At 42.0% G+C, this 23,256-nt stretch overlaps 1 protein-coding gene across 1 annotated transcript in view; it reads left to right on the top strand.

Annotated features, from left to right (window-relative positions):
- The first annotated feature begins 4,122 nt into the window (after window positions 1-4,122).
- The window catches only part of INPP5F (inositol polyphosphate-5-phosphatase F), a 40,226-nt gene continuing 21,092 nt past the window's right edge, over window positions 4,123-23,256 (top strand). The window contains exons 1-2 of the mRNA XM_038140325.1: window positions 4,123-4,413; window positions 16,958-17,038. Coding sequence (XP_037996253.1) covers window positions 4,317-4,413; window positions 16,958-17,038 — 178 coding nt within the window. The 5' untranslated portion in view covers window positions 4,123-4,316. The remainder of the gene's footprint in view (window positions 4,414-16,957; window positions 17,039-23,256) is intronic.

Genomic DNA, 23,256 nt, shown 5'->3' on the forward strand with positions numbered 1-23,256 from the left:
AAGCTGATGAAAAATGCCTCCTGATCTCATCCCTTAAACACCTCGTTCTGTTACTAACCTTGCCTTTTTAATGGCTCTGAATCCCTGGAATCTGAGCTGCCATTGCTGGCTCTGCACAGCACCTCGCACAGTGGGGATCCTTATCACATCTGGAGCTCCTGGGCATGACACGAATGTAAACAATGCATAATAATGCATAGATATTGTATAAATAATGAGTGCCAGGAGAACAGGGAGCAAGAGGAATGTGATTCAAACCCCCACCATCACTTTTCCTGCATTTATTTCCATCACATATGACTGACAGATTTTTGCACCAAAGAGCTAATACATTTCCTTTTCCTAGGGCAGCCAAACCCAGGGTAAAGTGACAAAAAGACATGTACAACACTTCAGCACTTGGCAACTACTGTGCTCTTCAGGTCTCATTTGATGCTTGGCCTCCACAGTATTCACAGTCATGCAAAAATAAAAGTAATACAAAAAAATGAAGTTAGTTATGCAAAATTTGAAAAAAATTTATATATAAATTCAATTGAATATATATATATTGAATATATATATATATATATATAGATCTATATTGATATATGTAGGTATATATAGATATATGTAATTACTTTTGATGTTTTACTGTCTAATCTGCTGATACATCTCAAGGAAGAAGCTAGGTTCAGCAGACACCAGTAACATTACAAAAAGATGATGATGTTTTTTGTTTCTATAATATTAAAATAGAAATAAAACCCTAGGGAAATTAAAGCAACTTCCAAGAAAGCTAATTGTAAAATGAATTCAAATTGGCTAAATGGTATCAGAAAAAAAATCTTTTAAAAATATTTTTTCTAAAAGACAAATTCCAGTAATCCTGAAATTTTACTTTTTGTCTTTTCTAAAGGCAGAATTTTTCTCTTTGTGATGTGAGTTATTTTGCTCTTTAGAAAAACCCCAGCCCCAGAAAGGGAGATAAGTTCTTCCAAAGGTTAATAAAACCATTAACTTCTTCAGACTGAGGAAAAGTGAGTAGAATCTGTTTTAAATGAGATGCAAATTTGATTACAATGGCCGTGAAGAACAGCCTGCTGTTTACTTTGGAGAAATTATGAATTAAATGTGGCCTTAGAGTATAAACCGTATTTTAACTGAGGAATGCAGCCCAACAACACAGGAAGGAATCTTTTTGTGTGCACCAGCTCAGTAGTTGGCAAAGTGCAATTTGCAATTCCAGAATAAAAGAATCGTAGGCAGTCAAAACATTCTCATTTATTTTTGAAAATGGTCCCATTGATTTGCTCTTAAGAGCCAGTGCAACAGAGGGAAATCAATACACTGTCCATGAGCCACGGAGTGTATTGCAGATATTAACCACATACACATTGCTTTGAAGGGAGAAGCTTGTTCTCTTCCTAGTGCTCACTGAAATAGAAATATTCCCATTGCAAGTAAGAGATTTTCATGGCAAAGGAGGAAATACCAGAGCTCCTCTTCCTTTAGAGATAACTACAGCTGCCATAAAAAGCTTCTTCAGTGAAAAGAAAGCTAAAAATAAATTCAGGCAAAAATTCTTATGCAGAATTGCTTTCCCTGGGCTTTGAGAGTTTTCATTTTCTTGCCAAAAAGCTAATGTTTGTGCCAGTAGTTTTGTATTTTTGTGTTATAAAGCACAACGCATAACTATTTTTCAGTAGTACATTTACAGGCACTTCAGAAAACGTTCTAGTCCCAAACAAATCTCTTTTATCTGCTATATTGCCTGCCAGGAGACCCTCTTGTGTTACTCTTGTCTGAGGAGGTTCCGTCTCAAAGCAGACTCTTCAGTCTCTGTTTAATGCATAGCAGACCCTCTGTAAAAAGCACACAAAAGCTTTCTCAAAAACATATTTCAGAAGAGGAAAGGAACCTCACTAAGAGAACCTCCCTAAGTTCCAAAGGAGCTCAGGAGCACATGGAAGTGGGTAGGGAATGCCAGGGAGGAATACAGAGGTGTTGCCTTGGACACACAGTGATGAAAATAGAAAGGACAAAGCACTGTTGGATTAAAAACTAGCAAGGAGTATGAAGGGTAACAAGAAAGGCTTCTGCAGTTACTTTGGCATCAAAAAAGATGACCCAGGATTTTCCTAATGTTTCTCTGGAAGCTGCCAAGAGCATTGAGGCCAAACAAACAAACATACAAAAAATTGGTGCATGACTTTTTAATGACTGACATTTAGAAATAAAGTTTCTCTCATTGTCTAGAGTACCATTTCCAAACCTGGTACCCTTCATCTCAGGAAGAGTGGTGTATTTGTTCAATCTTTCCAGCCAATTGTACTTCCAAGTGCGGAGTGTTACTAAATCACATCCCTTTCCGTAAACCAACGTTTAAACTTGAACTCAAGCTGCTGGCAATCAGGTAATACTGAGAGTGCATGACTAATTGTCAGCCTACGCATTTCCTTACCATCAGCTACTGACAGTGAATTGCAAAAATGCAAAATTAATCTTTCAGGTTTTTTCCCCTATGCCAACTAAAGCTGAAAGGCTCATAAAAACAGCACCCAGCTGTGAATCTATGGAAAACACACTGAATGCAAACAGAAAACTACCCACAGGGGGAAGAAAAAAAAAAAAAAAGCTCTGATCAAAGTGTGAAAAAGGGCAAAGCAAAAGTCTGTCCTTGAAGTCCCTGCAAGCATTTTAATGGTGACCCTACGCATTGTGCTACAACGCTGAACTACTTGGGAAACACAAGCAGAATAGAGATGATATTGCAAGAGAGAAATATTTAGTGAATGATAGTGCAGACTAAAGACATGGGAGCAAAAATGATGCTTGGACCCACTGAGAAGCTCAGTTCCTAGTCCCAAAGCAGAAAAGTTCTGAAGTGCATGCTTATCTTAAAAGATGTTAATGTTCAATTAAAGCTATTTAAATTATACATCTAAAGTCATGCCTGCACTTAAATGCATTTTTAGACTGGCTGCTCAGTACCTCCCAAAATCAAGCTCTTCCCTGGCTCTTGAATGTTCACATTTAATAGTGAGATTTTTAATTTCTTAATGTCCTTTAGTCACTTAGTGTTTTGTAGCATCACTAATATATATCAATGGAGAAAAATAGCATGAGAGAAACGGATCTTTTCAAAGAGTGGTTTCAAAGCAGTGCTTTTCTCCTACTGTAGGTGGTTTAACAATAATTGGTAAATGTTTTAATTTGTGTAATGAAGCAGCCAGCAGCTCTTCACTGGGATGCCAGGTGCCCACCAGAGCTGCTCCATCACTCTCCTGGCTGTAGGCAGGACAGGATGCTTTCTGCGTGTCCATCTCTTCCTGAATTTCACAGCGAGTGGGAATTCAGCTTCTGTGATCAAACAAAAGCTCTGGAGGCTTGTGGACAAGCCCTCAGTAAGGCTAGGAAAGGTCTGTGGCAGTGACAAGTTTGCAGGTACATTTTCCAGTGTTGCCTGCAGAAGACACAGGGAATGATTTGCCTTTTCATCAGATGCCGCCTTCTGGATAAATATTTAACATAACGATGAGCCCGGTGCTGTGGTCCTGAGATTTCCTTTCACCACGGGCTGTATACCGTGTATCACCTTCTGAGGGCTGAGGGGAGCGGGGGGAAGGGGAGGGGAGCTGAGGGGAACGGGGATGAGGGGAAGGGGCTGAGGAGAGAGGGAATGAAGGGAAAGGGGCTGAGGGGAGCGGGCTGAGGGGAGTCGGCTGAGAGGAGCTGATCTGAGGGGAGCCGGGCTGAGGGGAGCTGATCTGAGGGGAGCCGGGCTGAGGGGAGCTGATCTGAGGGCAGCTGGGCTGAGGGGAAAGGGCTGAGGGAAGCTGATCTAAGAGGAGCGGGCTAAGGGGAGCGGGCTGAGGGGAGCCGGACTGAGGGGAGCTGGGCTGAGGGGAAAGGGCTGAGAGAAGCTGATTTAAGGAGAGCCGAGCTGAGGAGGGGCTGAGAGGAAGCGGCCGAACGAGCCCCAGGGGTCGCCGGGCAGGGTCGGGGACGCAGCCCCGCCCCTCTCAGCCCCGCCCCTCTCAGCCCCGCCCCCAGCACGGGCCCCGCCCCCTGCTCTGCCCCTTTAAGCGCGCGCGGGGCGGGGCGGGGCGCTGTCACGTGCGGCGGCGGGAGCGGAACTCGAGCTCGCGCCCGCTCGCGCTCCGGCTCCGGGGGCAGCGCCCGCGTGCGCGCGCCCACACCCCCCCCCGCGCGCGCCCCCGCGCCGGCCATTCCCCCTTCCGCCCCGGGGCCGCGCGCGGCGGCGGCGGCGGGAGCGCCCCTTCCTCCCGTGCCGCCCTCACTCCCTCTCTGCCGGCGGCTCCCGGCGCGCCAGCATGGAGCTGTTCCAAGCCAAGGACCACTACATCCTGCAGAGCGGGGAGCGGGCGCTGTGGTGCAGCCGGAGGGACGGCAGCCTGCAGCTGCGAGCCGGTGAGACCCCCGCGGCCGCGCCCGCCGCCTGCGCGGGGAAGGGCGGGCTGGGAGCCACCCGAGCGCCGGGGCCGGGCGGGGCCGGCGCCGTGTCCCCGGCGGGTCGGTAGCGCCGGCCGTCGCCCCGCAGGTGGCAGGAGCAGCCCCGGTTCCCCCGGGCCGCGTGTCCCGGGGTCCCGGCTGGCGCTGCCGCCGCCGCGCCTCTCCGTGCGGTTGTGTCCCCGCTAATAAAGCAGCGCTGCCCACGCCCGGGGCTCCGCGGCCGGTGTGACCGGAGAGGTGTCGGTGGCAGCCGGTCATCCCCGGGGAGCATCGCTGGGGCGAGGGTCAGCCTTACGTAAGGGATGCTCCCCGGGCGCGGGCATTGCGTCTTCGGGCTGAGGGGTCCCGTGGTGGCCTCGTCCCGGAGAAATTGAACAGGCGGCTACCCTGGGGAGGGACTGGGTGATCTGTAAGGTCCATTCCAGCCCTCTGATGTTCCGTGGCTTCTGAAGTGCTTCAGATTTTTCAGTGATGACAGGCTGTGTACAGAGTGACAATTGCACAGGGCTCCGCTGTGTGTTGATATAAGACTGAGGGGAAGGCAGCGCGAACAAAAAATGAGCTGCAGTTGTGTAAAAGGGGATTTTGGAACAATGGTGATTGTCCTGTCCTACCTAGGAGTAAAGGTGTCTCTAAGGTGAAATGCCACCCTTGCTTTGTGGAATGTGTGCTCCCTGCCCATGGAAGGAGGTTGGAACGAGGTGGTCTTTAAGCTCCCTTCCAAGCTAAACCATTCTATGAGTTTTTGTTATTCTCTGTGATTCTAATATGTAGCTTTGGTGTAAAGGACCACTCTGACCCTGCTTGTATAAGAAACTCTAAAACCTGGGTGTTTCACCGAACATGTGGCTGGCTGCACAGATGTTACTTACAGCTTTCTAAAACTGGGATCTGTGTTATGCCAAAAAAGGTGGCTAAACATGTGTATGACCAGGCTGGCTATCTGAGTACAGTAGACTTTATGAGCTTTTGTGAAAGGCTGGACAAACTTTAAACATAAACATCAAATACCGTTGTTATCTGTGTTTTTCATGCTGCACTTTCTTGTGTTTTCATCCTTGAGTTGTGTCTTCTCAGCGCAGTTTGTTTGCGTCTCTTAGATAAAATTGCAATCTGTGTCAAGTTAGCAGGACTAATTCTTATCCATCAACTTCACTCATCCAGCAATACTTTGATTTGCAAGTGACCTTACAAAATAAATGGTGTTAAGCTGGCAGGCAGTACTGCTAGTCAGTGAAATGTGTGCTTTCACAGGGGGAAAGCCCCTCAGGTTTAGGTTTGTGATGGTTACAGCCATCTGCATGGGCTAAAAGCTCTTCCTTGACCCACAGTAATTAAAACAACTAATGATCTGTGGTTCTGGAGATTAGTGTTTGATGACTTTAGCTTTTAAAAGCATCAGTGCCTTGCTTTCACACAGCCATTGCTGTGGTTTATTTTTTTCTTGGTGTCCCTTAACCTCCTGGAGGCTTTGCCTGTGCCCAGCAGTTTGTCTGCCTGCTGTTCCAGCAGCATTTTGTCCTTTGCCTGCCTCTGCATTTTCAGGCAGTTTCCATGTGATCCCTGTTGTGTGTGACCTGCAGATTAACCAAAGGTAATGTGATATTGAATTCCCCTGGCCTGCTTGAAACTCTCAATTGTTAGCAGTGCTTTCCCATTTCCATGTGTTTGCAGCTTTGTTTTTCCAGCGCTCTCTGTGGATCACCTTCTTGACAGCGGATTCCAGGTCTGTGAAATGAAATACCTGAGCAGGTTGAAAGTAAGCCCAAGAAAGAAAGAGTTCTCTCACAGGAAGTGTTTCTTGGATCAATAGCTCTTTCTTGTATTAAGACAAAACTGCATACCCTCAAGTTTGCAATTTTATTACATTTGACCATTTATTATTGAGGCCAATTTCATGCCCGGAAATGAGTAAATGGATTTCTGTGTGATGAGTCACTGCCGTGTAAAAAAAAAACCAAACAACAAAGTCATAACTTGTGTTCATTGACATGTTTAATAATCTGTCAAAAGGCTGTGATCTAGCTCTGTGTCTCTGCTTGGTTTCTGAGGCCTTGGTTTTAAAAATTCTGTCTCACAGAGGCTGCTCTGAATTAATCTTTGCACATCCATGGGTTGAAATAGATAATACTGGTAAACCTTGCAAATCATTACTTGAGAGAGTAGGTCTGAATCTAAAGAGCTGATGCTAAGCTTGAAAGTACTCTCCTCCCTCAGCTATAAGGGCATGTTCAGAAATTTGCCAATATTGAGAGCTGTATTTCTGACCTCTTTGAATCATGGAGATAACAGCTTGAATAAAAAAAAAAAAAAAGGCAAATAGTCCTGGTAAATATTTGCCATAAGCAAAGTCTGAGGTTGGCCCTCATTTGAAGGATGTCAGCCTGTGTTTACAAGATGTTTCTGGGTTTTTTTTATTCTCTAAAGTGAAAGCACTAATGAGTCACCTGCAGGAAATCCATGAATCACTTTGGCATCATAGACTTTTTTTTTTTTAAATTATTTGGCTGTTGAGAGTGTACATTTTTTCAGTGTAGTGAAAAAACATGTGCTGTTCAACCATGCCTTAAATGCCTCACATCAGGTCATGGTCGGGATTTCACTCTTGGATTACTCTGTTTATGCTCTGTGTGGCTGCTCTTGGTTGGTAGCTCTACACAGATTAGAAATAGTTGTTTTTATTGATGGTGTTTGCATAAATTGTGTTTATATTTGCATATGTATACATATATATGTGTGTGTGTGTAAAGGATAAAAAGTGAATTCTTCTCACCATTTTTTAACAGCAGAAGGAGTGAGACTGTTGTGGTGTAAAGCTTCTATTATCATTGTGCTAGCCTTGATAATACTCCAGGCAGTAATGTCAAATAAGATTGGGAACAGTTGCTACTAAAACTACTTCTTCTAATTGTGCTGATTCCCATTGCTCTGGAGAAAAAAACCTACCAAATATTTTGAGGGATACACAGATGGGAATTAGTCCAACACAGCTTTTGGGGATGTCATGCTCAAAGACTTCATTGCCTCTTCCTGAAAGAGTAAGATGGGTTAAGTTGTGTTTTACCTCTGGAACTGTAAACTAGAGACAGGTGAGCATTTGTTTGTTTCAAACAAACACTTTTGGAATTTATTGTTACAGTATTCCTTTTCATCTGTTGAAAATGGTTGTGAGTCAGCAACTGAAGTAATGCACTTGAAATACTTTCAGTGAGGGATGTGTTACCAAACAGTATTTTCAGAGTAGCAGGGGACACATTTCAGGTTAGGTGTCATAGTCTGATAGTGTGAAGTCATCTCTGAATCACAGGTCATAAGGCCATCTAATATTCCAGCTGTGTGCTTGCCTTCCTCCTCCAAGGCATTGCAGGAGTCATGTAGAAATGACTTGTCAGAATTCCTGAGCTGCTCTTCATGGCTGCACACTGGAGGAGGAAGAGCAGTTCCTTTGTGGAAGCCTGGAAGTGCTCGAGTGAAGGCCTTGAGCTAATGAATGGTGTAAGGAGTGATGCCACTGCCACCAGAACGTGTATTGCTAAATTTTAGTCTGCAGAGCAGTCCTAGACATGGCTCTGAGGGTGACAGCCTGAGTGTGAAGTCATGCTGCTGAATTATTTCATACAAAAGTGCCTTCTTGGATTTCAGTAGTATGCCTTAGAAACTGCCTGTCTATTCTGGGAAATGAATTCCACAGGAGGCTGGAGCTTTAGTATTTCAAGTTACTTCAGAAGGAACCTCAAGCTGCTTTTTGACACCTTTTTAGCTGCAGTGGGTACTGCCCCGTTTCTCACCCTTGTTTGCTCATTCTGTTCCTGTGTTCCTCCTCTCTCTTGGTTGTCAGCAGCACGTCCTTGTGGCGTATGTGACAAACCAGATGTCAGACCTGATCTGCGTTAGCTGCAGCCCAGCGAGAATGTAGGCTGAAAAAATCTGCTGCACTTGGGTCCCTGGTGCTGCTTTTGCCTTGCTGTGGCAGGGAACAGAGGGGACCAGGGGAGTGGGCTGCTCTCTGTCCTTCCTCTGATTAAATACTGCATACATTTGTCACTGTTGTAGCTTCTGACTCTGAGGCGAGATCTTCCTATGTATTTATCAGAGAGAAATGATTTTCTACCTTTTATAAGTAAAACCTACTTTGTAATTCCATCCATGGTTCTTTTTATAGAACGTAGTAAACCTAAAACTGAGACTTAAGTGGGTTGGTAGTGTGTTAAAGCCTAGCCTGGTGAGAATTAAATACACCTAGAGGTGAGGTGTTTCTTTCCTTTCCTGTTGAGTCTTAGCAGGTGATGAGTTGAATATGACAAGGGTGTTCCCCTCTCATTTTTTTTCTCCTTTTTCTTCTATGAAGAGTTCTGAAAATGCCAAACTGGACCCAACTGAGATGTGTAGATTTCTTGGAATTCCTGTCCATGCCGAAATGACTGGAGGTTTTAAATACAGGAAAAACTCCTAATGCTTCTTATCTTGATATTCTGGTGTTGCTAGTGGTTTTTTTTTTTTTTTTTTTCTTTTTTTGCCTTCCCCCAGAATTAAAATGAATCTAATTCAAGTGGATTTCTTTGGCTTGTGTTTTGCTGGCAGAGGTGACTCATCTTTGATCTCATGAGTTAGTATTAACTAAATATTGAGTAGGAAATTGCAGACTAACTGCAGCTAAAATATTTAGAACAGAGGACACTGATTTCAATTAAGAAAGGTCTGCATCTGTACCAAAGGCTTGTGGTTTTTTCATGAGAACACTGCTCTTCTTGTTAGGTTTTTTCACAGTTTAATGGTGTGGGTGATATTTCATCTCTGTGTGTGAGGAAACATGAAAACTTTTGTGATTTTAAGTTTTAAACTCTGAACTGCAGGACAAGGCAGCCACTTGTTTGATGTGCTGCTTGTGTTCTTTCAAAACAACTGTTGCAGACTGGAATGGGATAGAAAATAAAGTAATGGGAGTGGAGTGTCAAGAAGAGGAGAAATTATTGGTTGTGTATCTAGAGGAAGAATTTGGAAATAGTGCAGAAACTGTTTTTTATTAAAGCTTGGCTTTAGTAAACAGGAATATTAATACTTAATCATCAGTTGTATTTTCTTGCTCCAAACATCTTCCCCAATAAAAACTGGGAGAGGACTTTTTTCCTGAAAAGCTGAACCCAAATGAATGAAATAGCACTTGAACACTGAGGTTTTCCTTTTAAGGCAGAAACCTTACTTGAATAGAGCCCTGGAGCAGTGTTTGCTGAGTCTCTGCAAACTGAAAACAAGGCCCTTGAACATCCTTTGAACTGGAAAACAGAATTCTGAGCCAAATTTAAAAGTAAATGACCTTGCCCAAGAGGTAGTTGCAAGATGTAAATGACAAATATGCTGGTCTGTCATTAATTGTTATATTTCATTTTTTTTTCCTTGTCTGTTTCTCAGTTGAGGAAAACCAGCACCTTTTGCACATAGGGATGATAATTAAGTTTTTCCCTATATTTGCATGCCTTCCAGTAACATTTAAATAATATATCGCTGCTTGTTTTCTGAGTAGTCAAATTGTCCCCAACAATTAAAAGAAAATGTAAATAAAGGGAGGAATATGGGGGGAGGTGAGTGGCTTGAAATCCTGTCTGTTCCTGAAGCACATGCCAAATTTTTGAGTATAACTCCCTTATTTACTGTTAGAAGTGGTTGTTTCTGATGAGTTGGACAATCAGAGAGGAAAGTTAATTATGGCATCAGAAGGACAGGTGACAGTGAGGGAAAACTTTACCTTGCTTCAACTTGGCTCCCGCTGTAATTCTCCCATGGCTCTTAAGGAGCATTAGCATAAGTCAGCTCAGTGATTAGTAAAACAAACTAATTTCCATAATTGTGAAATCCTGCTGCTCAATGACTGTTTGTATTTTAATTTTTTGAGCACAGGATGGCTTTCTTGTGCTCTTCTTTCAGTATAGCTGTAGCTGAGCAAACTTTTAATAGACAGTCTTCAGAATGAGTGAACACAGTGTTTAAGCTGTCAGTTTTGTAAGTAGGTTTGAATAAAATCTTTCTCCTGCCTGATTGATAGTTTCCTTCTTGCAGAGTAAATAGGATTTTAAAAAATGCAGACAACCTACTGCTTTCTTAGCTTTAAGGGTATATCCTCAAACAACTTGAGCTTTGTTGAAATACCAGCTAAAAACGGGGATAAATGTGTGTTGGTGTGGAATAATATTAATTAGTGCAGAGTTGTTGCTTTTGGAAGGATAAAAGATATTTTTTCCTTTTCTATTTTACTTCTGAGAAAATGTGTTTCCTAACAGAGTTCAGCGATGTGAAGAATAAAAGGAAGCTCTGAAGTTAAAAAGAAAAAAAAAAAAAGCCAAAAGAAGCAAGCAAAAAACCAACCCTCCGAGCTCCAGTGGCTTGGCACTTATTTGCATTTTAAGAGTCCCTGCTGAGCGGTTTTCTGAGTGGTATTTACAAGTTTGTGGAAGGGATGAGAGGAGCTGATTCTTATCTCAAAGGGTTGAGGTGCCCATAAAAGCTTGTTGAATGTATTTAGCCACCTGCATTGGTGGTCTCTCAAGTGGGGTGTACACGGCTTGTGGGTGCTCAAGGCAGTCCCCTGAGGGGTGGGAAGAAAATACTTTGTACCATTAATAAAAATAAACACTGTTTTAAAACAATGCTTGTTTCACCCATTAAAAACCTCTTATCTTTTGTATGTTCTGTAATACATGCAATAAAAATTATTTACGTGTTCTAATGGACAAATAAATATACATATTTGGGATATGTGCTAATTTTGTTTTTCTTGGTGTGGCGTTTGATAAAAGAGTTTGGAGGCCGCTGATGCACAGGGTCAGACTCTGTTTGGAGCAAACACTGGTGACAGCAGTTTGTTTCCACTTCTAGCACAGGGGTTCCTTGTGCAATTCCATGTAGCTCTGGACACTCTCCAGACAACTGAACATTTTCAGTATGTTTTCCAGTTTCCCAAGCAATGCCTGGTGACTCAAGGGATTTTCTGGCTGCCCCAGAATACAAAGAAGTATTTCTTTATCAAGATGAGTAGTAGGGATTCATTTTTGTTAGTTGCTTTTTCTTGCTTTGGCAGCAGCACTATAAATGTCTATTATTGTGTGCTGCCATCCCCACTGCTTTAAATCTGTCACTAAATTGTACTTGACCTGTTTGTGTTCATCTCTTTTAACGCTGAGATATTGAAGGGAAGTGTCCCAATAGAGCAGGTGATTAGCTGAAGGGATAACTTGTTTAAAGTTTGGAGGAGAACACGCAAATAAATGTGAAGTTAACACTTCACAACAATTGAGAGCTTGTAATACTCAATGTCTTAATGCCTCATCTTTCTGCAAGTAGCTTAAAGACAGTTTTAGAAATCTGTATTGAAAGGAAGACTCAATTAGCCTAAGTTTTATTTGCATAAGTAGTACTTTATTTCCTCCAAGAGAAAGAAGTTCAACTTTATACTCATAAGTCTTCCCAGTTAATTTGTAATCTCTTAATCCTGGCTAAAATTCCAGAACACTATTCGAAGATGAACTGGGACTTGGAAGCAGACTTTCTTTTGAAAAGCCATGGGAGGTCATAAAGGTCAAATAATGCTAATAATAAAGCCTTGCAGTTGTTTTTGATCTAAAGCTGACACGATTTAAAGAAAATAAAAACCCCTGAAATCTATTTTGAAATATTGAAGCTTCTTCCTGTATATTAACACTTCTGGTGTTAAAATTTGCTTCAGCAGAGCTGTGTGATTTATTTTGGCTGTACAGAGTGAGTCATTCTGCTTTTATTTTTTCTATATAAATATCTCTGGCTTGTGTTGAATGGTGAAAATGATGGAGAATTAGTGCTCTGTCAGACTCCAGGCAGACTTCTTGAGAATTGCCACGTGAATGTCCGTGCTTATTCACTTAGGTGTAACCTGAAGGAAGTGCAGTGATGATGTGTTTGTTTTTATTGAGTGCACTGTCAGGAAACAGTTCCTAGCTGAGGTTCACTCCCAGATGCCAGCAGGTGAGAGGTGTGTGAACTCTGAACCACAGCAGGGTTGGAAGAGAAATAATTGCAGCTACTCAGTGGATTGAACGAGGCAGTATGGGCTGGATTCAAATGATAACTGATTAAATCTTTTTGTCTTCCTGCCTTCTCCAGAGGAAGCTGCCAGCCTTGCCTCCAGCCATTCTGTGTTGTGGAAGTGGTTTATCCCAAAGCGGTGGCTTTTCTAATCGGAGTTTGTGCCTGACCTTGGATCAGCTCAGCTGGTGGTAGACTGCAGAAAGAGCCAGAAAGCAGTTTTGGGTTTTGAAGCTCTTCCAAGTTGCTTTTGTATCACCTTTATCAGGGTGATGTTTGTGTAAACACAAAGAATTAAAGAGACTTTATCTGGTGCTGCACGGCTCTGTGTGCTGCTGGTGAGCTCTGAGGGTGGTGGTGGTGGAAGTCAATCACATCAAAGCTGGTTTTGTTCTGAATTTGTGACAGAACTTCTGTTGTGCTGCAACTGAATGCTGATACAATCACTGTCAATGGTAAATGCATTGCAGTGGTCATTTATCTCTGACAGGAATCAGCAAAAACCCCCAACATTTGTTTCAGTAGCTTGAATTTATTTAGTAGGATGAAGGAAAGAATGAGCAATTTTGTACTTCAGGATGGAAGCTTGGTGAGCAAGTGTATACATCAGAGTGTTAAGGCCTGTCAAACACTGGCAGTTCTCACAAATTTAAGCACATTGAGGACAGCAGAGAATTCCTCAAGTCAGGGAAATTCTTCCCTGGGACTCATCTCACTGCTCACAGTGATTCTTTCTGGACCCAGCTTCTGACTTTCTGCTTTCATTGACAATGACTGTTTTGACACTGCTCTTTTATCATCAGCACAATACTGTAAGAAGTCTGTTTCAACATCCCTGTGTTGCAGTTTAAAGTTGATAAGTCTTTATTCCTGGCTCTGTGAGGTTTAAAGGAGGACTACTGTGACATTTATAGGAAGTTAAGTTTGTGTGGGGAAACAAGAGTAACTATTGATAAGTTGTATTTCACATTATATCTCAAAACATTGTCTGTAAGGAAAGTTCAGTTTCCTTTGATAGAGCCTTGTGGTGGTTAATTCTTACTGATAGGCATTTCTCTAAAAAAGAAAAAAAAATCAAGCTTGTCATGAGTTCATTCAGCAGTCAATTGTGGCCAGGTCTCATGTATGCTATCTGAAAACTTTGAACATTTTCAGTTTTGTTTTGTATGGTTATTTTTATGACTTTAAAAGGATGTGGATACCTTCTGTATCATGTATCACTGTCTACCATCTTAGGCTACCTCTTAGATGCTGTAAAATGTAATACAGTTAAATACTTGCATCCTGCAGGCTTGCAGTTAACATTCTTGGATCTCTGAATCTTTGCTTATGTAATGATTTTAAATATAGAGTGGTTATAATTTTCAAAGATACAAGATAGTGACTGGAGATGGCTGCTGCCAGTTTTGCCAAATGGCTGCAAGGAAACCGTCTTGATCAATTTTAGTGTTAGACAAAAGTTGGAGGCAACTTCTTCCTATCCAGAGTGAATAGGAGTGCACTCAGCATGAAAGCCCATCTTTGGGGATGGCTGGGGAAATTATATTTAAACCTTTATTTTGGTTCATCCATCTCTTATTTCCAGAGTGCACTCATCAGGAGCAAGAGGTTCATATTGGAATTTTCTGTAGTGATGTTTTTTTCGGCATGATTGGATGTTGGCTCTGAGATATGGCTGTCACACGGGAAACTGAATTCTAACCAATAACAAAGTTCTAATCAGGTTGGAACCAGATAAGCTTTATGTAGTTAAAAAAGCCAAAACAATTACCTTGTCTCTGTGTTGTCACACATACTTTCCTATAGAAAGTTCTATAGAAATAGAGTAAGAAAAACAAATTTTGTGGTGCTGTCACCAAAAGGAAGTCAGTGTGATTCCACAAATGGTGTTTTTTCACAGCCTACAAGCATTTTTCCCTTAAGGCTTCTTTGCATCTAGGTTTTCTTGGACACCGAAAAAAACATGGTAATCCCCTTATATATTGCTAAATATGTCTTTTTTTTTCTCCTATGCCCTGCCTTCCCCATGGAAAATTTTCTTCAAGCAGTCAGCCTTTACCATGGGCAGCTTGATAATCACACTGACCTGAGAGCCAGTGCTGCCCAGCTGGTGGATCTGTATTTGCTGTCTTTAAACTCTGAAAATTGAGTATCTGCATTCCAAATATTCCAAAGTGGAATGTTTGATTCCAAATGCATTCTCTTCTTTTCCAAACCTTGTCTGTACTTAAAGTTTAGGGCTATTTCTCATTGTGTCTCTGCTGCTGGGGTAGGAGGAGTCCTGTAGAAGGCTTGGGTTTTTTGGTGCTGCCTCTGTCAGAGGAACCCACAAGAGTAATAAAGCATCTGTGTAAGGTGTTCTATTTTCTTATGTCCTTTTACAGGCAGGTCTAAAATTTTGTCATCTTATTCCTCTCATTAAAACAAAATCTTGTTTCCTCATTTTTTTATCTCTTGTAAACTCCTGGAGGAAGGCTCTGGATAGCAAGTGAGCTTTTCTTGCTAATACTTTATCACAGCAGGAAATCAGAGTTTTAGAAAGACATAGAATGTCTTCTAGATTACCAGGCTTATGGTAGCCATGGTAAACCTTCACTGATTTGGTTCTTTAGAATCCTCGTGTCTGGCTTTGTTTGCTGCTTGAGATCCCTGGCTGGTGGAAATAGGAATTTAAGGCTAATTACAAAGATAGCAATAAGTAGATGAAGTGTGAGACAGTGCAGCTGTAGAAGAGTCCCAGGGTTTAGACAAAACTGGGAAGGAAGGTGGAAGGTTTGGAGTGAGGAAGGCTGCCTGCATTGCTCTTTGCTGCCAGTGCAGATTTCCCACTCATCCCGAGATTCTCCTGTGTGTTACTTGGAGTGAAACTGAGCTCAGGCTGTTCTTGGACTTGTTTTGTATGAGCACAAATCTGCCAGGAGGATGCAAGATGTGTTCAGGTGCTTCAGCAGAGGTTGAAGGCACATCAAACCTGTCACCCCGCTGTCACTGATTTCCTGATGCTCAGCTGTGTTAGTCTCCCTAGGAAGTTGATTTTATTCTCATGATTCACACGAGGTTCTGTGCAGCTCAAGTCACTGTTCAGAGGAAGGAAGAAACAGCAATTGGGTCCAGTGTGGTTACAGACATTAATTGCAGCCCTGCATGCTGCTGCAAACATTGCTTTAAATTCTGCTGCTGTGGGCTTTTAGTGCCTGTCTGTGTCCAGGCACATGTGATCCATCCCATTTAATGAGTTTATTCCAGATCTACCCTGACTGCAACCATTTCTACTGTAGCTCATGGAAATGCTTGTATTTAATGAGGAGATGAACTGAATCTTGTACTATTAAATGTTATGCTGGAAGCTGGGAAAACAATGTGTGTTCTTGGAATAACAAGGCCTGAATTACAAATGTTTCAAGGAGGATTCAGTGTTCTAAAACAAGGGTGTAGAAAAAAATCGTACTGTCAGTTGTCACCTGCAGATCTCAGATTTACAAGAAGAAACAAAGATATTGCAGATAAAGTGTTTATGTAGATGATTTGTACTCTTTTGTGAGTTTGTTCTTTCAAGTGCTCATCTACTTACACCAATAGCTAAGATATTAAATTTGTCTGGATGTTAAAACTGGAGAAGGCCTTTTACCTTGGAACAAGTGTGTTTTGGTAAATAATAACAAGTTTGTCCTTCACGGTATAGAAAATCTTCTCCTTTGAGATTTTTCTCTCCTACACAGATACTTGGTTTTAAGTATTTCTTTTCACTTTAAAGATTTGAATTAGGAATTTCCTTCTTTCCCCCACTCTCAAATCCTTGAACAGGTACTGCACCACACTTAAAAACTAATTTTCTTCCTGCTTTCTCTTCTACTTCCTATGTGCTTCTCTGGAATTTGTTAAGAGTAGGAGAACTAGAAACCTAAACCTTGACTTTGTGTGCTTTGATATTCCATGTGCTTGTGGAGAGCGCTTTAACAGAAGGGGAAGTGGCTGTGTGTGTGTGTTTATAGAAAGAGGATGTGAAAGTAATAGTAATTGGATACAAATGGGAGGGAGCTGGGGGTGAAAGTCAACATCTGCTGGGTTTTGAAGCTGTGCTGGTAACTCAGTGACCTCTATTCAGTTTCACTAAAGCCATGTAAAATTTTGCTTATGTTAAAAATTCTAGTAGATATGAGAAGAACTAAGCCTCCATTAAATTTAATAACTGCTGCCTAGAGCTACTTTTCCCCCTCAAAAATGTGGAAAATATCTTATCTGTGGTAGGGCTTTATGTTGGAAACTTAGTCATTTTTATTTTGCTGCTTGGTAGCAAGCAAACATGGACATGTGTGTCATCTTATTATTGCTGGAATTATTTCACATTTTCTATCCTCTAAGGTGGGGAAAGTGGAGAGGGTGACTGTTCAGTTTAATTGTCCTGGTTTGTTTACTGTTTAAAAACAGGAGCTTTGTTCTTTTTTTACAGCCACTGATCTTCTTTTGGCTTGGAATCCCATTTGTCTGGGCCTGGTAGAGGGAGTCATTGGGAAAGTCCAGCTTCATACAGGTATGTGCTTTGTTCTCTTCTGATGGAGTTTTTGTTTGTTTACTGCTGAAGCTCTGTGATGTTACAAATGACCCTGCATAGCTCCAATGGAGCAGTGTAGTGTTCTTGCTGTGGAGGAGCACTCTCCAAATGGACTTGTCAAGGTGATTCTATTATAGCTGCACATGTAAATTCACTCTGCTCTCCAGTGAATGTATGGTGATTTGGCACTGTCTTGTAAAAATAGAGACCTGCATTCACAAATAGTAGAAATTTGTATTTGAAGTTCTGTCTGATTCTCATGTGAGATTTATAAAATTCTTAAATCTTTTGGAATAATCCTTTCAAGGAGGTTCCTGTTGTTGTCCTATGGTACAGTGCAAAAACTAATAAGGGAAGCTTTCACAAAAGTATAAGGCCTGAATTCTCAATGCTATATAAAAACCTGAAGAATAATTGCTGCCTTGGTAGAGGAATACTTGAAAGCAAGAGGAATACTTAAACTTGTTTGCAGTTAAATGACAGAGCTATGAAACTGAAGCAGGTGTAGAATTCATTGTTATTTTAATGATAAGCTTGTCTCTAGCTGATAGTAGTAATGTTTTCCTGTAAAATAAACTCAGTACTCCTTTTGCTTTATCAGCTGCAAATTCCTGTAGCCATAATAAATATTTGTTTTGATATATACCAGCTTTGTCCAGCAAGATACCTCTGCCAGTAGAGCTCTGGCAGGTTGGAAAGGTGGCCATAAACCTTTGCTGTGTGCCATTGTTTTTGTGAGTGCCTACACCCTGCATTTAAAGTAGTGCCAGGCAATATGATCAATACAGGTAAAGTTTCAAGTGTGTTCCAGGAGGGCAGGATGGATTAAGTGCTGAAATGGATCAGATGTTTGTGGTGCCTTGAATAGAAACAGATTGCTCAGGGTGGCAATAATGGGATGGAGAGCAGGGACTGGGACACTCTGGCATGAGTGTAGGGTAGGTGAATACTAGCAATTATCATGGCTCCACAGGTACTGTGGCCCCTGGTTCTGTTTCTGGGAGTAATAGTTCAGAGCCCGCCTCTCCATGAAGTTCCTGGTCATGTCCTCCTTCTAGTCACATCACTTCATCTTCTTTGAGTTCACCTGATTTCTGTCTGTGCTCGTTCTCCAGATTTATTCAGCCACCCTTTTTCAGATCTGGTGCTGTGAAGTGGTTCAGGTTCTGCCATCTCACTTTCTCTTCCCTTCATCCAGGTTGTCTGTGCTGCTCAGCATGTGCTGTCCATGATGAATGATGGCTAAACTCCAGTAATGACCTTTTTCTGCTGTGGGAAAGTGCTCAGTGATTGGTTTTGACACATGTTTTTTGTGCTTGTGTGGGGTGTGGTGTTTTGAAACCAGGCCCTTGGGTACACAAAAGCCTTCCCCCCTTCTCTCTAGGGAATCTAGTTATAAAAGCCTTTGAAAAGGGATGCTTCAGATGCTTTCTGGAAGGTTTTTTAGTGTGTTGTGGCAACTGAAGATCTTTGCATGTGTGTTTATTGTGAGCTGCTTCCTCTGCTTATGAAATCCGAGTTGAAACTTTCCCCAGAGTGTGATACTTCAACAGGTGTCATCTTGCTGTTGTCAGGTAAATTAAGATTATCAGGTAATAAGCCTGATATCTCTTCTTTCCATGTGTCCTATAGAGCTACTGAATCAATTAAGCTCATCCAGGCATTCCACTCAGCTGCTGCTTAGGTCAGTGGAAGTGTTTCCTTTGGTCTCTGCCTGGTTCAGATGCCACCATCACAAACTGTTCATCCTTTTTGTTGTAGATATTCTGGTACTTAGTGATGCGACTGTCCTGTAAATGGTGTCTTGTTTTCTACTATTAAATATCTGAAGAAAGATAGCCTCCAGCTATTTATCCTTATTTTTCTTTTGAGAACTCCTTGAATTTGCTGCCATTTCCTGATGAGTGTCATCCATCAGGCTGCAGTGACAAGGAGAGGGCTGACTGAGCTGCCTCACACAGCTCTCCTCAAACCTGCTATTTTCAATGAACTTGATCATATTCCAGTGTAGCTTGATGTTATCCTCAGCCTGAATCATCTAGCAGTCTGTAACAGTAACCTGTCTTCATTACTTATTCTTGTATCAATCTTTGTCACCTGGAAACTTTATCAGCAGAAGTTGTATAAATATTTAACATTGCTGGATGGTTCTGTCCAGGCTCAGCAGGAGAACTGTGCTGCAGGAGCTGGGTGAAATGCCTGACCTGCAACAGGAGGACTTGCTGCTCTGATTTCTTCTCCCCTGCCCCCAGGTTATCTGGATCAGGAAAATTAGTTTGAAGCTCATTTGGTGAATTTGGGCTTGTCCTGCTCAGAGCCTTGTTACCAGCTATTGAAAAGAGGTTCTAAAAATCCTTGGCTCCCACAAACACTGGGAACTTCAAGTTTCTTTTTAAGTATTGGACTTGCTACCAGTGCACTCTAGGGCTGTGACAGAGCCTGTATGCACTTGAATGTCTTGGACATAGATCCTCATGTGTTCTTGAAAGATTTGTTTATTGCAGGAGTGCTGGAATTGTCTAAGATGACCTTGAAATGTCCCTGTAATCAGTCATGGGCTGTCAGTAATTTAGCATTGGAATACCCTTGCCAATGAGCTGTAACTAGGGATGGGTTTTAATTTACTCTTAATCTTGCTGGTTTTATTGCTTGCCTCATACAGGAGAATTTGTAAGAAAGCTGCTGTGACAGGGAAGCTGTCTCATAGAAACCAGCTAGTCAATATTACATCATTTATTTTTTAATTCTTCAAAGAATTTTTGACATGAGAGGGCCAGTTGTACCTCTGAACATAATTGTACACTTGTATTTGAGATTCAAATCTAATTAAAGCAATATTTTGTTCTTCCCCAAAGTGAATTTTCTTAAACATTCAGATACTTTATTTTCTTTTTTGTGTGTGGGGAATTCAACGTTGGTTGACTATCAGAATGTAAGAATATAATTGCTTACCATTTTCTGGCCTATCCCAAAAGAACTTGTAAGAAAATGTGGAGTAACAAAGGGAATAAAAGGAAAAGGGGTTTAGGATGTATTGTGGAGATGTTACTGCAAGAGATCATTGCACATTTTCTTGGTAAGATGCACAGTTAAAATTGTCTTTGCATAATCTTCCCATATAGAGGCAAACACATCTCTTGCATAAAGGATCTCCTTTATAGAATTTAATTTTCTTGTGCAGTATATCTGACTATAACCAAAGCTGGATTTCCTAACCAGTTCCAGCAATTGCCTCTTAACACAATCATTTCTGCCACAGGTTCTTGTGTTTCTTGGTCAAAGCACACCCCTGTGCAGTGCAGTGTCTGTACTTGCATTCATTTGGAGTGTTCCAGTGCTGGTTAATTAAGACCCAGGTTAAATGCTGCTGGCAAGAGTCCACAGACTCTGTAAACAGGAGGGAAATGAAGTTCTTCCTTCCTTATTCCCAGCTTCTTTTTTGTTTGCATGCCCCTGAATCTTGGTAGAAACTACAGGCTGTTCTGAAATCTCCTCATTGAGATATAACTGAATTTCATACAGTCAACAACCCGAAGCATTCTTTTTGCATGCAGCCAGTTTTTAAGTTGTTCAAGTAACAAAAAGTATGAAATTGGTGGCATAGAATTTCTTGGCTAAAATCAAAATCCTTGCAGAAAGCAGCATTCGTAATAAACTCATGTACAGTTTATGAAAAGTTACTGCAAAAGCATTTGGGAGAAAGTAAATGCTAGATTGTTGGGGAAGTGTTAGAGAAAAACAGCAGTGTTGTGCTGACAGTGTTGAAACAACAGAGCAGTAAATTTCCATTTTAGTGAGGAATGAGAGGTAATAGCTTCCTTTGGATGCAGTACTTCAAACTAGTTGTCACCATCTGCTCTGCCTTAGTTCATAAAACACTGAAAATGAACATTATATCCTGAGAGATGACTTGAAAAGTGCACTTTTTCTGGGGTGGCATGCAGCTGTCCTGTTCTGCAGTGCACACCATACCTCACACATTGAGCAGACAGTCACTGGTCTGTGGAACTGCTTTTTTTCCTCCTGCCTGCAGAAGCAGATTCTCTATATTTAGGGATTCAGTTATTTAGGTATTGCTGGCTATTATAATGTGCTGCTTTTACGGCTATTGTTGAAGCTTTTGCTTCAGGGCATACTTTATCTGCATAATTACTTCCTGACTGTTTACTTTTGATCTGCTAGGCAATTCCTGTTTTCTTTCAATGTTCTGTGGCTCTGGCTGTAATACAAAGAGATTTGCAGTGTACACCAAGATGACATTTCAGTGCCTTTTAAAAATGACAAAAGGGTACTCGACTCACTTGTCTGTATAAAGCTCTTAAGTTCTTGTTTACAGCTACCAGGGTTTGTTAATATAGGTAGGGTCAAGATTGGGCAGAGATTTTTCCTTTTCCAGTTTTTTACTGTGGCATATCTGCTCAGAAATGCCTTTACCTTAAACTGATCTTCAACAGAACCCTACTGATTAATTCACTGGAGCTCTAGATGGTTGCCTTTGTTAGAAGAGTGTCTGTTTTGTTTGTTGACGTGCACTGGTGAGCTCCTGGGAGTAAATTGTGTGGCCAGCCTTCTGCAGGTGGGAATAGTTGAGATTACAGGACTGCCCAGCAGGAATACCTGCCTGGACACCCTGTTGTAAAAGCTTGGATTGCCCTGGCTTTCAGACACTGCTGGGTTTGCCTACTGGAAATCAGCATAGAAAGGGTTGATCTTTTCAGATGAACTGATAGGCATCTTTATGTGCTGCTGGTGGGTTTGGCAGCATTTCAATTTCTCCTTTGCAAAAGGATTTTTTTAACCTGTTCGTTGGTCCTTTCACTGTTACATAAAATCTGTCATTTTCCTCAGCTTCCTTTTCCCCGTGGCTGCTGGGTGGGATGCTGGGGTAAAGGCAGGTGTTCCCCAAGGCTTGTTCCTACAAATGCACACAGTACCTGCTGGTCACTGGGGATCACTGAGTGGCATTTGCTGTCCCTCTCCTCTCCTGATCTGGTGTCCTTTGACCAGTTTTAGGAGACTCTGCTTGTGTGGCAGCTTGGATTGTTCCTGTGGCAGCCCTGCTCCAGCCTCAGGGCTGACTCTGCTCCATCAGGGTCACACCCTGAGCTCCCTCCTGACCCGAGGTGTCTGATCCTGCAGAGATTGGGATTCTGCTGCAGTGCTCAGGAGCAGCACGGCTCCCTTTACAGGACCATGCATATTAAAGAAGTGGTGCATGTCTTCATTCCCCTTCCCCTCCTGCCTTTTTGGAAGGCACCCTCTGGCTCTCACAACCTGTCTGTAGCTATGAAATTTTTAAAGGCTTCTTAATACCTAACACAGACATATCTCTTTTTTTTAAATGCAGTAATGCAGAATCCAAGGGGGGAGTGCAGTGTCACAGCAGTTGTCTGTTGGCAATGACTACTCCTGTTCTTTAGATAAAAGGAATTGCTGGGGTTTTCTGTGTTTTTCTTAAGTATTCAGAGGATAAAATACTGTTTAGAATTTACTGAGCAAGAACAGGGTTTGTATTTGCTATAGAGCTGCTAAATAGACTTTTCAAAGGCTGTGTATCGTATTCAGAGGCACAATACATGACACATTCTGCCATCACTAGTGTGGGAGCATATTTAAGTCTATCACAGCAGGCTTTTTATGTCTTTATGTCACCTTTTCAGCTGAACTCAGCTGGCTGCTTCTCAGCTGGGAGAAGTAGTGAGTGTCTGTGTTTGTCACTAGGACTTTCTCTGCCTTTTCCATCTCCCTTAACAGAACTTTTGCTTTTGACTCCTAAATGCCCAGCACACAACTCCTGCTCTAGCCAAGGGATTGAAATCTGGGAATGTCCAGGCACTCCTCAGCAGTCAGTGGGAACGTTTGCTGTGTTTCCCAGTCTCACTGAAGTGTGGGTGCTGTAGCTGCAGGTGCTGGAGGCTGGATGTGTGCATGGAATGCACCTGTCACCAATATCTTCACTGATTTCTATCTCCCTGATTTCTCCACCACTTTATGCTCTTCAGGAATGATGTCATGAGCCTTTAAACATGTGTAAACTGCATTATGTGGTGCAGTCCATGTTTACTCATCAGATTTCTTCACTCATGAATCTTGCAGTAAGGTGTTACCTGTGTCTGTCTTGTTTGCTACATGACAGGAGGTACAAAGGGAAGTTCTTAACTTGCTGCTTGAGCTCCAGCTGTTCTCAGATTGTGCTG

Source organism: Motacilla alba, chromosome 6 (genome assembly GCF_015832195.1).
Source record: "Motacilla alba alba isolate MOTALB_02 chromosome 6, Motacilla_alba_V1.0_pri, whole genome shotgun sequence".
Taxonomy (NCBI): domain Eukaryota; kingdom Metazoa; phylum Chordata; class Aves; order Passeriformes; family Motacillidae; genus Motacilla; species Motacilla alba.